The sequence below is a fragment of the Poeciliopsis prolifica genome, unplaced genomic scaffold (assembly GCF_027474105.1).
Source record: "Poeciliopsis prolifica strain line A6 unplaced genomic scaffold, Auburn_PproV2 SCAFFOLD128, whole genome shotgun sequence".
NCBI classification, from domain to species: Eukaryota; Metazoa; Chordata; class Actinopteri; order Cyprinodontiformes; family Poeciliidae; genus Poeciliopsis; species Poeciliopsis prolifica.
In genome coordinates this window covers 561,884-577,500 of record NW_026562503.1, presented here as the reverse complement: position 1 = coordinate 577,500, position 15,617 = coordinate 561,884, and the positions used below count along the sequence as shown (strand labels likewise).

At 40.4% G+C, this 15,617-nt stretch overlaps 1 protein-coding gene across 1 annotated transcript in view; it reads right to left on the bottom strand.

The window, feature by feature from the left end:
• LOC129355268 (uncharacterized) overlaps positions 1-15,617 on the bottom strand; it is a 41,020-nt gene that overhangs the window by 17,471 nt on the left and 7,932 nt on the right. Inside the window, exons 8-12 of the mRNA XM_055024790.1 lie at positions 2,690-2,982; positions 1,461-1,633; positions 1,136-1,384; positions 153-1,039; positions 1-61 (exon numbers count right to left, since the gene is read on the bottom strand). The exon at positions 1-61 is cut by the window's left edge and continues 278 nt beyond it. Coding sequence (XP_054880765.1) covers positions 1-61; positions 153-1,039; positions 1,136-1,384; positions 1,461-1,633; positions 2,690-2,982 — 1,663 coding nt within the window. The remainder of the gene's footprint in view (positions 62-152; positions 1,040-1,135; positions 1,385-1,460; positions 1,634-2,689; positions 2,983-15,617) is intronic.

Here is a 15,617-nt window from a genome sequence, read left to right as displayed (position 1 = left end):
GGAGGGATTGGGGACGATGGGGGGATTGGGGACGATGGAGGAATTGGGGGCGATGGAGGGACTGGGGAAGATGGAGGGATTGGGGGCGATGGAGGGATTGGGAACGATGGAGGGATTGGGGAAGATGGAGGGATTGGGGGCGATGGAGGGACTGGGGAAGATGGAGGGATTGGGGGCGATGGAGGGATTGGGAACGATGGAGGGATTGGTGAAGATGGAGGGATTGGGAACGATGGAGGGATTGGTGAAGATGGAGGTTGGTGAAGATGGAGGGATTGGGGGCGATGGAGGGATTGGGGAAGATGGAGGGACTGGGGACGATGGAGGGATTGGGGACGATGGAGGGATTGGGGACGATAGAGGGACTGGGGAAGATGGAGGGATTGGGGGCGATGGAGGAATTGGGGGCAATGGAGGGATTGGGGACGATGGAGGGACTGGGGAAGATGGAGGGATTGGGGGCGATGGAGGGATTGGGGACGATGGAGGGATTGGAGTAGATGGAGGGATTGGGGACGACGGAGGGATTGGGGGCGATGGAGGGATTGGGGACGATGGAGGGATTGGGGGTGGTGGAGGGATTGGGGACGATGGAGGGATTGGGGACGATGGAGGGACTGGGGAAGATGGAGGGATTGGGGGCGATGGAGGGATTGGGGAAGATGGAGGGATTGGGGAAGATGGAGGGATTGGGGGCAATGGAGGGATTGGGGACGATGGAGGGACTGGGGAAGATGGAGGGATTGGGGGCGATGGAGGGATTGGGGAAGATGGAGGGACTGGGGACGATGGAGGGACTGCGGGTGGTGGAGTGTTGGGGGACGATGGAGGGATTAGGGACGATGGAGGGATTGCGGGTGGTGGAGGGTTTGGAACCTGACAGCGGCACTGGGTGCTGTTGGGCCACCAGTCTGGAGACCACCAACCACCTCAGCTTCATGGCGTCCTGCAGAGAGGCGGTGCACAGATTGGCCTGAAGCCGGCGAGCAGCAGCTGTGCCGACCCGTTTTCCAGAACCCTTCATCAGGGTGGATTGTGCCTGAATAGGAACAGCGGGTGAAGGTCAGTGTGAAGGTCAGGGCCGAGGCGAACAGGCAGCCAACTAGAGGATGCACCACAGCGCAGCGATACTTACACAGTCGGCCATGATGGACCTGATTAGCGTGAAATTGATCTTGCCGCTCAGGCCCATCTCTGCCCATGCTAGCTTCACATAGCGGTTTATCTTTCTGAAGTTCTTTGTCCCTGTGGTGAACAGGGTGTATTTGCTGGTGCTTCCCCGCTGTGCTTTGATGGCCACGAGACGTTCGATCCAAGAGAACTCCCGGCAAGTCAAGGCGAGGGCAGACTCACCGGACCGGGGCAGCGTCTGCTGCTCGGCCACCTGGAGGAGAGAGAGGTCAATCCTGTGCGGCCCGCCTCGGTACAGAGGCGGCGTGAGCCGACCTCCATCTACATACCCTGATCAGGATACCCTCCTCTGTCATCTCCTTCTCCGCCTTGGAGACGTCGGCATCCGTTAAGGCGGTGAACATTCTGGGCCGGAGTCCGCTGAGACAGGCCCAGTACGCCGCCAGGAAGCCGTACAGCAAGTAGAGGCTCCGGGTGGCACTGCAGTCTGACTCTACGTCCGCTGGTACAATGAAGAGATTGACCAGAGGTTGGCCAGAGGTCAGCCAGAGGTCAGCCAGAGGTCAGTCAGAGGTTAGCCTGAGGTTGGCCAGAGGTCAGCCAGAGATTAGCCAGAGATTAGCCCGAGGTCAGCCAGAGGTCAGCCAGAGGTTAGCCAGAGGTTGGCCAGAGGTCAGCCAGAGGTTAGCCCGAGGTTAGCGAGAGGTTAGCCAGAGGTCAGCCAGAGGTTAGCTAGAGGTCAGCCAGAGGTTAGCCAGAGGTCAGCCAGAGGTTAGCGAGAGTTCAGCCAGAGGTTAGCCAGTGGTCAGCCAGAGGTCAGAGAGAGGATAGCCAGAGTTTAGCCAGAGGTCAGCGAGAGGTCAGCCAGAGGTTAGCCAGAGGTTAGCGAGAGGTCAGCCAGAGGTTAGCCAGAGGTCAGCGAGAGGTTAGCCAGAGGTCAGCCAGAGGTTAGATAGAGGTCAGCCAGAGGTTAGCCAGAGGTCAGCCAGAGGTTAGCGAGAGGTCAGCCAGAGGTTAGCCAGAGGTCAGCCAGAGGTCAGCGAGAGGTCAGCCAGAGGTTGGCCATACGTTAGCCAGAGGTCAGCCAGAGATTAGCGAGAGGTCAGCCAGAGGTTAGCCAGAGGTCAGCCAGAGGTTAGCCAGAGGTCAGCCAGAGGTTAGCCAGGGGTCAGCCAGAGGTTAGCCAGAGGTCAGCCAGAGGTTAGCCAGAGGTCAGCTAGAGGTTAGCCAGAGGTCAGCCAGAGGTTAGATAGAGGTTAGCCAGAGGTTAGCCCGAGGTTAGCGAGAGTTCAGCCAGAGGTTAGCCAGTGGTCAGCCAGAGGTCAGCCAGAGGTCAGCCAGAGGTTAGCCAGAGGTCAGTCAGAGGTCAGCCAGAGGTCAGCCAGACGTTAGCCAGAGGTCAGCGAGAGGTCAGCCAGAGGTCAGCCAGAGGTTAGCCAGAGGTTAGCCGTAGGTTAGTCAGAAGTCAGTCAGAGGTCAGCCAGAGGTTAGCCAGAGGTTAGCCAGAGGTAATTCACAGGTCATCAGGTGAGAAACGGTAAGCGGAGCAGAGACCCACCCAGCAGGTTTTCCACCCGGCTTGGAGCCAGCCAGAGACAGGCGGCGATGGCGTCCGGACTGGACAGCTGCTTCATGCTGAGCGGCTTCAGGTTGGACACGTTTCTGCCGCCCGTGTCCCTCCTGGCCTCCAGGATCTGGAGGATTTCAGCCGCCTGCGTCTGAGCGGCTGTAATCCGGGGGCAGCGCTGGGGCCGAGCGGCCTGCAGGTACTCCAGGAACCAGCAGGCGCTGCTGAGGTAGGACCGGACCGTACTGGACTTCTTCCCTCTGCTGAGCATCAGCCTGATCCATCTGAGACAGAGACAGAGACAGAGACAGAGACAGAGCTGCTTGGTTTGGCTAAATGAATGTAGCTGCTCTTTTATTACTGTGAATTCTTGGATAATTAAAATACACATAATACATTTTGAGATGATATTCTTGATTATTTTTATTAGATAATGAGTTTATTAAACTTGCTGAATAGAATTAAGTCACATAATTATCCAGTTTATTGTGTTAAACTTTGTTTTTGGTAGAAGGTCAACGGTATGTGAGTCACTGCACTGTAAAAAAGGAACCTCAGGGGTTATTACATTAACAAAAGAATATCATGAACTGTTAACTAAATAATTCCATGTTTGAGTCAAAAACATGATACAATCATGTTGCATAAACAAGATATTCCACAACTTCACGTTTATAAAATGTAATCATGTTGAGCGAACATGATTCATTATAGTCAGACTGATATTGTGCTGAAGACAACGAGTGACAACTGGACTAACGTGATTGAATGACGTTATCTCAACTTGAATACATCTAATTAACATATATATACCCACCGCGGTGGTTCTTATCCTCTGAGCCTCGACCAGAGGATATATAGATATAGATCTATATATATATATATATATCTATATATCCTCTACCAGAAGCCTGGGAGCTTGAGGGTCCTGGATAACCATATATATATATATATATATATATATATATATATATTATATATATATATATATATATATATATATATATATATATATATATATATATATATATATATTCAATTAGTCAAAGTGAATCTAATCAGCTCTATTGTGTCAGAATCATCTGCCGCCTCCAAAGGCTGATATAAATACAAACACAGCTCTTAAAGACTTTATATCAACCTTTGGCCTGATTGATGTATGGAGACAAAAAATAGCTCAAAAATTGAATTTACATGGCAAAACAAATCGAGCTCCTTTCAATCAAGAATTGACTTTTGGTTGATATCTGATTTAATAACAGATGAAATTAAGTCGGATATTCTACCAGCTCCTTTATCAGATCACAAGCTAATTTTGATTGAAAAAACTAAATTAAATAAATAAAATTATAGCTTACTGGAAACTCAATTCGTCACTGTTAGAAGATAAAACAGTAGAAGAAAATATTAAACTAACAATTATTAAGTATTGTAATACAGCTTGTAGCCAGAAGGAATTTAGTAAAAACTGGGAACTCCTCAAATATAAACTTCGGAAAATTTTTATGAAAACTGGAGCTGAATTTGCTAAAAAAAAAAAAGAGGAAAATAGAATCAGAAATAATAAAAGAAATTATCTCTTTAAATAATGTTCTACTAGAAAATATATCTGAAGAACAAAAAATTAGATTAAACCATTTACAGTTGAACCTGGACAATATTTACATATCTAAAGCTAAAGGAGCCTACGTCAGGTCGAGACAGAAATGGTTAGAAGAAGAAAAAAACTCTTCTTATTTTTTTAGGTTAGGAATAAAGCACCAAAAGTCTAATAGTATTATGAAACTTCAAATTAATAACAGTATAACTCAGTGCTTCTCAATTATTTTCCGTTACGCCCCCCTAGCAAGAAGAAAACTATTCGCGCCCCCCACTCCCCACCTGACTATCCATCTCTGCATAACATTTTTTCCTTATTAACATTTTTTTTCGCTGAAAAAACTCTAGCGGCTTATCGGCGTGATTGGGATGTAACGTATTTAAGTGACGCGCTAATTTATTTGGCTTCATGCTGTCCGCTGCGAGCATTTTTAGACACAGCAAACACAGCGGTCTTTCCTCTTCTCCAACTGTAGTCACAGTGAAGCCAAGCGCTAAATACGCTTCGTCGTATTTCCTCTTCTTAGCTTTCGGTTGACTTTCTGTTGTCTCATTATCTTTGTCTCTCTCCGCTTTTCTTTTCATCCCTGTGAAAAACTTTTTCATGTTGGGGGTTGTTGAATAACGGAGGCCATAGACAGAACGCAGTCGGAGCTTTTTGTTGACTTAACACTGCTAACCAAGGCAAACCTGTTGTCTTGTAAGTCATAAAATGTTGCACTGTCGCAAACGTGACAGAAGTAACAATGAGAGCGCCACTGCCGCCTACTGTGCGCAATTACACTTTATACTAGTACGGCCAAAAAAAGCCTGTTCCCCAGGATCACACGCCCCCCCAGGTATCGCACCGCGCCCCCCAAAGGGGGCCCGCCCCACTATTTGAGAAGCACTGGTATAACTGAAGATCCTGTTCAAATCTCTTCTTATTGTGAAACCTTTTTCAAAGAGTTGTATCAGTCACGGTGTTCTGATGAAACTATTACACTATTTATTAACTCGATGAATAATATGCATCAAATCAGTAAAATTAATAAAGACCATTGTGATTCTTTGATCACTCTTGAAGATATTCAAAAGTCTATCAATAAATTAAAATTAAATAAATCTCCAGGGACAGATGGTCTCAATGCAGAGTTCTATAAAAAGTTTTCAGAGCAATTGTCGCCATTTTTACTTCAAGTTTATCTTGAAAGTTTGGACTCTGGATCACTTCCACCTACAATGACCCAACGTCTAATTACACTGATTCCTAAACCACAAACAGACAAGCTTCATCTAGATAATTGGCGACCAATTACATTACTACAAAATGATTATAAAATTATTGCAGGTTGCATTGCTACAAAAATTAAGAATACTCTTGAAGAAGTGATTGATGAAACTCAATCTGGATTCATTCCGGGTAGACATATAACTAACAATATTAGACTTATAATGGATTTGCTAGATTATTCAGATTTAATTCATATTATTTCTGGATTTTTTTAAAGCCTTTGACACAGTGGAGCATACATTTTTGTTTAAGGCATTAGAGGTATTTGGATACGGACAAATCTTCATTAAAAGCTGTCAAATGTTATATAGGAATTGCAATGCGTCTATAAAATTGTCACATGGCTGCTCTAAAAGATTTGATTTGAAAAGAGGTCTCAGGCAAGGATGTCCAGTATCTCCATACTTATTTATTCTGGCCATGCAAATTCTTTCTATCAAAATCAAAGAAAAAATAACAGGGATTAATGTTGCAAACAAAAATATTGTAATCTCTCAACTCGCTGATGACACTGCACTTTTCTTAAAGAGTAAGTGCGAAATAAAAAAATCTATTGAAATTATCAACACATTTTCCGAAGCTTCCGGTTTAACTCTAAATCTAAATAAATGTGAAACACTTTCCATTAAATCTCAATTAAAAGGCACATTTTTCAACATTCCTATAAAAGATAAAGTTAAATATCTTGGAATCACAATAATTAAAGATATAAGATCAACAGAAAACTTTAACCCTATTATTAAACTGGTTAACAAAGATTTAATCTGTGGCTACAGTGAGATCTCTCTCTCTTAGGACGTTCATTATTGGTCAAAGCTGAAGGAATATCTAGACTCGTTTACCCAGCCTTTGCTCTTGACGTTCCAAAACAAATCATTACTAACATTAATAAAATAAATTTTAACTTCATATGGAAAAAGAAATGCCATCTCATTAAGAAAAGTAGTTTAATGAATAAAGTTGAAAAAGGTGGAATTGAAGCCCTTGACTTCATATCTTTAAATAATTCATTCAAAATGAAATATTTAAAAAATCTCTATATGGAATGCTATTCCAATTTACAACTTCAATAAAATTGGAGGTTTACCTTTTCTTCTTAGATGTAATTACAGTATTCCCAAAATACCCTTAAAATTATCTACGTTTCATAAACAAATGCTGTTAAGCTGGACACTTTTGTACAAACACAATTTCTCTCCCCATAAATATTATATATGGAATAATGAAGACATTAAATACAAAAATAAGACAATATTCTATAAAAATGGTTTGATAAGGGAATATTTCTTGTAAGCCAGTTACTAAATCCAGACGGCCATTTATTGTCTTATTCTGACTTTATGTTACTTTTCCAATTTCCTGTTACTCCTAAGGAATATGCAGTGGTATTTGACGCAATCCCTAATGCAGTGCTTCTGCATTAGGGGATGCAGAAGCACTCCCCACTATTTGAGAAGCACTGCCCTACCTCCAGGTCAAACTAACTCTATACCAAATTTTGATCCAAATTCCATTTATATTGACTATGATTGTCCTTTTATAAGTAAGAAAGCAAACAACAAAATGTTAAGAAATATTCTATTAAGAGATATGGTTTTTTCACCAGCTTGTGTATTTTATTGGTCCAGAATTTTCAAAAATATATTGGAAATGGACTTGGTTGCTCCCTAAAAATACTTAATAAATAATAAAATAAAATAAATTTCTTATAAAATAATTCATAGTGTGTATCCCAGTAAAACATTTTTGATAAAAAGATATAAATGGGATTTGGATCCTATGTGTACTTTCTGTAAAAATAATGAAGAAACTCTTGTTCATCTTTTTTGGGATTTTAATTACACCAAAATATTCTGGAGAGATATGACAAATTATTTTCATCAAAAAAATGTAAACATTACTTTTACAGCTAAGGATATACTGTTTGGGATGGACAAATGTAAACTTGTTAAAACAAAATTATTATACGTTGTTAACTTTTTTATTATTAACGGTAAATATCATATTCATACCTCCAAATATTCAGAGCACAAACCTAACCTTAAGATTTTATTATCCTCTATTAATATTTAAATAGAATCTTTAAAAATTAGCTCAAATGCCAAAGCCATTCAAATCATAGATGCCCTTAAGAAAATAAAACCCTGGAGCAGCGATTGGATGTTAATATTGTAAAACAATTGTTCTATAAAGCCCTTTATTGTTGTAAATGTACCTGTTTGTAATTAAGATATGTTGTTTATGTTTGTTCTGTTTTTGCAATAAAAATAAAAACTCATCTCCCGCTGAAGAGGATCCATCAAGAGATTTCAGAAAATCACACGAGATTTTAAGGCTTTACCTTGTTGGGTTTTTTCAAGAGCAGAGAGGAGATTCCTGGTGCATCTACTTAATCTGAAGAAGGTAAGAGTCAATCTATTTTCATCTAAATCCATATAAAAATATGTAACTTAAAATCATCAGACTTTAGAAAAATAATATTTTGCTGTTTTCTCAGGTGTCTGTAATTCCTGAACCCAAGCTAACCTGTGCTAACATCACATGAAGTGATGATTAGCTGGCAATTGTCTGGCAATGTTCCATACTTGTGTCACATTATTTCATGTTCTGTAGATTAAGTCGGTTAGGTTAAGGCAGATAGCTATATGTGATATCATTGGTAAGTTTACATTTATCGCCGCACCATGTTAGGTACATTCTGTGCGAAAAAACTCTGCAGAGCCATATGTAGTGTAAGGGTCACAAAGCTGCTGCCAGAGACACAAATGGACCCCAGAAATGTCACAGTTTTGCTCCTCCTGAGCTCCCTGGAGGTTTAGTGGATTTTTAACACACGGATCTAACATCAGTCTATTTCTAACTATTTTAATTCTATTTCAGTAATGTTACTATGGAGGTAAATGTAGATACACACACACACTTTGGTACCTTTCTATCATCATCGAGATTCTTAATTAATTATGGTAGTAAAAAGTCCTACATTTCAGTCGGTGAAACCTGCAGAAAGCATTGCTTTCTGAGCTTTGTTAAATGTTCCTAAAATACCTGTTAGTTATGGATTTCTAGTATATTTTGTCAGGCTAAAACTCTCAATGGATTATCCATTATTACAGACTTGAGCTTTCTATTTTCTTTCTTTAAAATACATATTCCTCTGCTGTAAAGATGTTGGGGTTTTTAGGACTCTTCTTTTGTCCCCAAATAATTGTAGCTCAGAAACAATATTGAAGTTCATTGGTTTAATTTTGAAATGATGTTTTTTGTGTTGATTGTTTGTGCTCATTTTGACCTTTGTTACTATTGCTTTCTACCATGTTCAATTCACCATTGTTCTGCACATATGTGCTTGCATGTGTCCAGTGGTTATATTCATGAGGCATTCAAGGGACTTGTACTAAAAGATACAACTCAGTTCAGTATGAATTGCATATTTTAATGGCTGAAAATATATCTGATCTCTTTCAGAACATCACCTGATCACCTGTCTGTAATCCACCTGCTTAAGTTCTGGTCAAGGGGCTCATCGGCTATCAAGTTATAGATTTCAGTGGCTAATAGTAAGTTTTGCCAGATCTAAAGTGACTGAATGTAGGGTTAGAGAGCTTATAAAGCTACACTGAAAAAAATAAGTCATTGGATGAACATAAAAAAATTATGGAAAGGATTTCCACCTGATTACTTTGCTTTATTTCAGCACCATGTACTTGTGTTACTCCTATTTAATGCAAATGTGTTAGGTCAACCTAATTTATCAAGATTATTTCAATGTAATCCAATTGTGTTGGCTCAACTTGTTACAATGGTGATTCTATGGGTGATTCTAAATCAAACATGTTGGCTCAACGTAATATATTGTGGTTATTCTTATATAAATTAAATGAGTTGGCAAAACATAATTCATTAAGGTTGTTCTAATTTAAACCAAATATGTTGGCTTAACCAGAATTATGGTAATGCAATGGATGATTGTAAATCAAATGAGTTGGCTCAACTCCATTCATTAAGGTTATTCAAATTCAAATGAAATGTGTTGGCTCAACATGTTTTAAAGGTTCCTTTAACTCAGTTACTATAGTGTGACCCAGTGTAGTGCAATACAGCCCGCCCAACTACTCTGCAATGTTTAGGACCAAATCATTGATGTAACTTCATTAAGATGAATGTAAATCTAGTTGAAACCACCTTATTTTACAGTGGTACCTTCACACTACCTGATTCAGTAGGTCCAACTCACTAAAAGTAAGTTAGCTCAACAAATATGCTTCATGCTAAAAGACAGCTAGTTAATCATGTGGAAATCCTTTCCATTATTTCATTACGTTAATTCAAAGACATTTTTTCAAGTGTTAAGCATTTTAAGATAGCACTAGGTGAAAGTGTAGGAAGAACACTCAACAATTAGAAAAGGTACAACACAATTTTATTTTCGGAATTGTTATACATCATCTTTTTGCACAAAACACAGCTGACTTGGACATTGAAACAGAAAACAACTACAAAAAGGTTACAGTTTTGATTTTCCAGCCAATTCTTCATAACATAAAACATACCAGTATATGTGCTGACCCTAGAGAACTGAAACAATTTCAATCTTTTCTACCTAAACACTGATTCTCCAAGTGAAATTAAAAAGGTAAATTAGCGGGAAAGTTTCATATTGAGAGCTTGTGCTTTCTTTGATAAGTTCTTCCCATCCAATTTCATAATAATTTTCTGTATCACTTCAAAAGTATGCTTGAGCTCCTGAGGGTAGCTCAAGTTCAGAGCATAGATCAGTCCCAGCAGCATCACTATTGAGGACGATACACTGCCCAAGCTGTTCATCACCTCCACACCCTCCAGGACAATCCCAACATCCAGATGAGGATCTGCACCCTCTGCTCAAATGACGATTCCGAGGACAGTCTCGGCTTTGGCCATTTTAGCACATTCATCAACGTCCTAAGGGAGTTAGGGAAGGGTATTGGGGGGAGAGAATTCACATGTAATTAAATAAATAAATTAGACTGACATTGATTGAGTCACTCATGGACCTTAGTTGGTGAAAGTATTTTAACAACTCTTAGGAGTTCTATTGTAAACACAAAGAGAATTTAACATACCATGTACTCCCTCACCAGCTTCTCTGGATCTTCATTTAGGTACACACAGACCTTTGAGGATGCACTCTCGTCTGACCTCAGCAGTGTCTTCCTAAATATGCAGATCAAAAAACAATGAGAACAATCTCAAAACTCCAGCAGTATAGGTTCACACACTTGAAAATACAGCTACATTCAAAAGAAGTCACAACAAAAGTGATCAGTGGCTTGCAGTCTGTTTGAAAGATATTTAAAATTGTTATTATCCCTTCCTCAGGCCATGACTAAAATGGAGTTTGACATTTTATTTAAACATCTAACTGAGGCTGTGAGATGTTTAAATAAAGACATAAATATATTAAAGAAATCTGTGAAAAGTAGAGAATTTTCAGCACAGTCTATATCCTTCTAGTTAAATGAAGTATGTGATGCTCAAAGCCATTTTTATAATAAAGTAGTTCTCAGTGATACTTTTATGTTGACATCACACCTGGGTTATGGGTGCCATGATGGTCTTGATTTTTTTCCCCTGAACGCCACCTTTCTTTGCATATTCCCTCATTAGCTTTTCAGAAAGACCATCAAGCCCAGAGAAGAATGTGGACTCCAAATGGATTGTTGTGATCCTCTTAAACTCTGCACTCACCTACAAAAACAGACAAAACTCAGTTTGGCATGGTAGCATCATCTTTGTTGGCCTTCATTAAATTGACATGTTTGAGGAACTTGTCAGAAGCTTATCAATATATATTGTGACACACTGCATGCATTTCCTAATACACATTCGTCCACTTACCTCACGCGGATGGAAGAGAGCTGGCCACCTCATTTTGAAATCAGCTATCATCGGGGCCTCGCAAACTACCTCTTGTCTTCTGAGTGCAAAGCTCTTATCCATCATTTCTGCCAACTTCTGCTGATTCTTTTTCTTTTTCATTTCTGAGAGAATCATCACTCTTATCTCTTCCAGTGTCTCTGCTGTTTCACCAGCTGGATAGTTTGGGCAGTAATTTACTTCGGCTTTTCTTGGCTTCTTCACACGATATGCAGGACTGCAATTGGACTCTGGTTTGTGTTTCAACGCATTCACAGCAACTTCAGCACATCCAAGCTGTCTGAGTTTTGTACGGTAGTTGGCCAGTTTATACTTCAGGCTTGTCTTCCATCCACCATAACCAGTCACTGAACCTGGCTCCTTCAAACACGGATGACTAGTTACCAGAGCTTCTGCCACCTCATCAAACTGCCTGTCAGAGAGATACACTTTGTACTGAACTATTGTTTCAGCTAAACCATCAAGAATCGCAGATTTCAGTTTAGTATCAGGATTCAACAACACTCCAGTGCTTTGGAAAGCAGCATTAGCCCTCTCCAGCTGCAGCTGAGTATCATAAGCAAACCGTGGCATGGGGAAGACATTGGGCCATGCAGTGGATCCCAGGAGGTAGAGTGATGAGTAGAAATTGTGTCTGTATCAAATGAGCTAGAAGCATTTGATACATTTGATTCAGCATTTGATTCTGAGTCCTCATCTGGAACAGATGAGGAGTCGACCAGCAGGCGGGAGGTTGCATCAGCAGAGTAGAAATGGCAGGGTTTTCATCAGGCTGGGCCAGTGCAGAGTTAAAGATGACCTTGATTGAGCTTTTGTCCTGGATGTCTGACATTGAGTCCAAGTTGGTGAATTCATTCCCAAACTCAACATCCATGAATTGAAGTCTGAAGTCCCCATCCACTTTGCACTGTGTCTTAATTTCCTGTATGAGTCCCATGACAGTTTCAGGCATCCCATCTGGAAGGATCAATCTCTGTGAGTTGTTTTCTCCAAGAATGATTCTTAGTTTCACTGGAAGAGCCATGTTACATCTCCCTGAAAGAGAAAAGATCATTAAATTCAAAAGAAAGACTAATTGTCATTGATATTTTATAGTACAAACATGAGGATTGCCATGCTGTTTAAATATAATGTGAGAATTGTGATTACCTGATAATGCCACATAAGCATTTACTATCAAATGAATGGGCCATGATCATCCGAACTGGATCAAAGCAACACCAAGAGAACAGCACTACAACTACTACTACCCAGCTGGTAAAGCAATAGGTAATTAAACAGAAAACAGCAGAAAACAACAATAGGAGAATGACTTGAAGAAAATCACTGGTGTATTTAACTTGATTCTATCTCTCTGATGTTGCTTTGTTGTGAAGCTGAAATAATTTAACTTTTTCTTGTTGTATATGAAACAACAGCTTGGACAGAAATGCTGCATTATGAAGTCTCCATGCCCAGAAATAAGTACATTGAGAACACCATCAATGTTAAAAGGAAGCATACCTGATATTTATGTATCTTTTTAATGTCACCAGTCTCAGAGGACCCACAAAGTAGTCTGCCAAAGGGTAGTCATCGGCCAGTTCACAAAGTTCTAACAGAACGGTGTCTGTGGTTTTCCCTAAACTCAGCTCAAAGGCTCTGAAATGCTCTCTGTACCACCCATAAAGCTTGTTCACTATGAAGCACAGTCTCCCCTGAACAATACAAATTTGAAGAATCTGTCCAAAGACAGGAAGACCACTTGTATTCCCATGAGTAACTATCATTCCAATTCTGAAATTAATACCTTTGTTTGACACACTTGGAAAGATGAACTGCAGTTGTACCAGGGAATTTCTTCTCAATAGTCTGAGCTATTTCTTGTTTCAAAATATCCAGAGGTACTGTTGAGACATTGGTAACTTCTAGGTTTGTTTTATCAAAGCTGGATGATGTTAAGTGATATGAAATCATGAGCTGATGCTTAGCAGCTAGTGAGAGGGGCACATTTTTAAAGCAATTGATGTGTCGTACAACTTGCTTAAAGAAACTGTGCTTGGCCTCAAAGCGCATAGTCCAGAGTTCAACAAGAGGCCCAAACATCCTGATCAGTTGAGGGTAGTGCTCTAAATAATGATGCTTTGGGAGTAGTTGCACATCAGGGAAGACCTCTTGGTACTTTTGTCTGTGCTCTGAAATTTTCCCCTCAAGATAGCCAATGGTCTCATCTGTCTGTGTTGGAGCAACTACAAGCTCAACAATATCTTTCAAGTCCAACAGTATTTGCCATGCCATTTCACCATCAGGCACCAGGTGTCCAATTATGAATGGAAGTAGTCTCAACAAAGTCCAATTTTCATGGGCATTTCCACCTATTGTTGCACGACCTGAAATCCGTTAGGGATGACATTTGGCTTGTTTTTCTTATCGGTCCATTTGTAAGGGAACTGCAGGATGGATTTGTTGAGGATGTCAAGACTGAAATACTTCTTGGATATAAGTACTGTCAAACATCGTGCAAGCTCCACTGGTACTATGCCTTCAAACAGATCGTGCATAATATCTGGAGGATAACCTGTCTCAACACTGAAGTGGGCAAGAGCATCAGTGATTGGACAACTTCTTTTCACCCCAAAACATTCAGTCCCATTTTTCTGAGCTGAGGTCACAAAAGAGTCATTGAGTTCTTTACTCCTGAGGGTGAAAGCACCTGATCTTACCTCTTTTGTTTGGATGTCTGAACAAGTTCCTGTGCAAAATCGGCAAATATACCCACTAGAAAAGCTTTCGTTGTAACCTGCAATGCTGTGAGCCCCCAAGTTATCTGCCACCACAAACTGGATTGTACCTTTAAGATATTTACCAAGTAATGGAATGAAAACTCCATCTTGCTCCAGAGTTTTTATGTCATGAAGCAGAGGACGTAAAACACTGTCATAACCATACTTATTTAGATCATTGGTTTTACACAACACTGCCAAGTAAATGGACGATAGTGTTGAGTATGAGCCTGGAGGTAAATTACCTAGAGTCCAGTAGATTCCACAAAGTTTATGTTTCCTGCGAGAAGTACCCAAAGGATTGCAAACCTCAAAATCATCTATGTATAAACGTAACAAAATCCTCATCTCATCACCTGACAGAAAACTGTTTTGCTGGAAGTGTGAACCATCCTGAGGAGAACTGTAGGTCTGATGTTCACCACTCACCCTTTTACTCTGCTGGACGCCATGGTTTTCATTTGCCTTGTCCACAACATCTTTTTTTAATATCTGCTGCAAAGACTTCAGTATAGGTACATACTGAAAACTTTTATTTTCATTGGCATCAAGAACATATTCAATGGGTTCTACAACGTTTAAGCTTTCCTTATAATATTTGTTGCGGAGATAAGTTGAGCTTAGGGGACCCCCCTTCTCTATGGCTTTGAACAATGTGTTAGAAGTACAGAGAGCAGTGGCTACTTCTGTTACCACAGACCTATCAGATGTTAATCCATGTTTCTTAAATACCCCTTCAAGAATGTCAATTGATAGGGGTAATGTTACTGAACTCAAGTAGTGCAGTTCCTGTAAAAGCTCGTCAATATGTTTGCCTGCCACATGTGCACAATGTTCCAACTTCAGCAATGCTGCTGCAAAGTTCTTCTCAATTACTTTAGGCAACTTAGCGGTTAAATCGGTGGTAGGGAACGCACTGTCAGCTTCAACAGAAGAGTCATCTTGACTACATGCATCCTCAAAATTCTGTTTGGAAACATTAGCATTTCTAACTACATCTGGCTTGAAATCTTTCAATGTATATTGACTATGTTTTCTGTTCTTGTGAGAATGAAATGTTCCATATACATTTGTTGCAAAATGACAGCCCCCAAACATACAACTGACTGTTTCATTACTTTTCAAATGTCTGTTAATGTGTGAAAAATAGTCCTTCACTGTAGGAAGATCACTACATGGACACAAATGACAACTGTATGTTGACAATTCTCGTAGCTCCTGAGTGGTTTGTTTTAGATGGACTCTACTTAAATGAATATGCAAAGCATTCCATGTCTTAAAAGTACATGGGCAGTCTGTGTGTGGGCATGGGTAACGTTGCATATGCCGGTGTTGAAGTCTAAAATGTTTTAACAGCTCATACCTATGG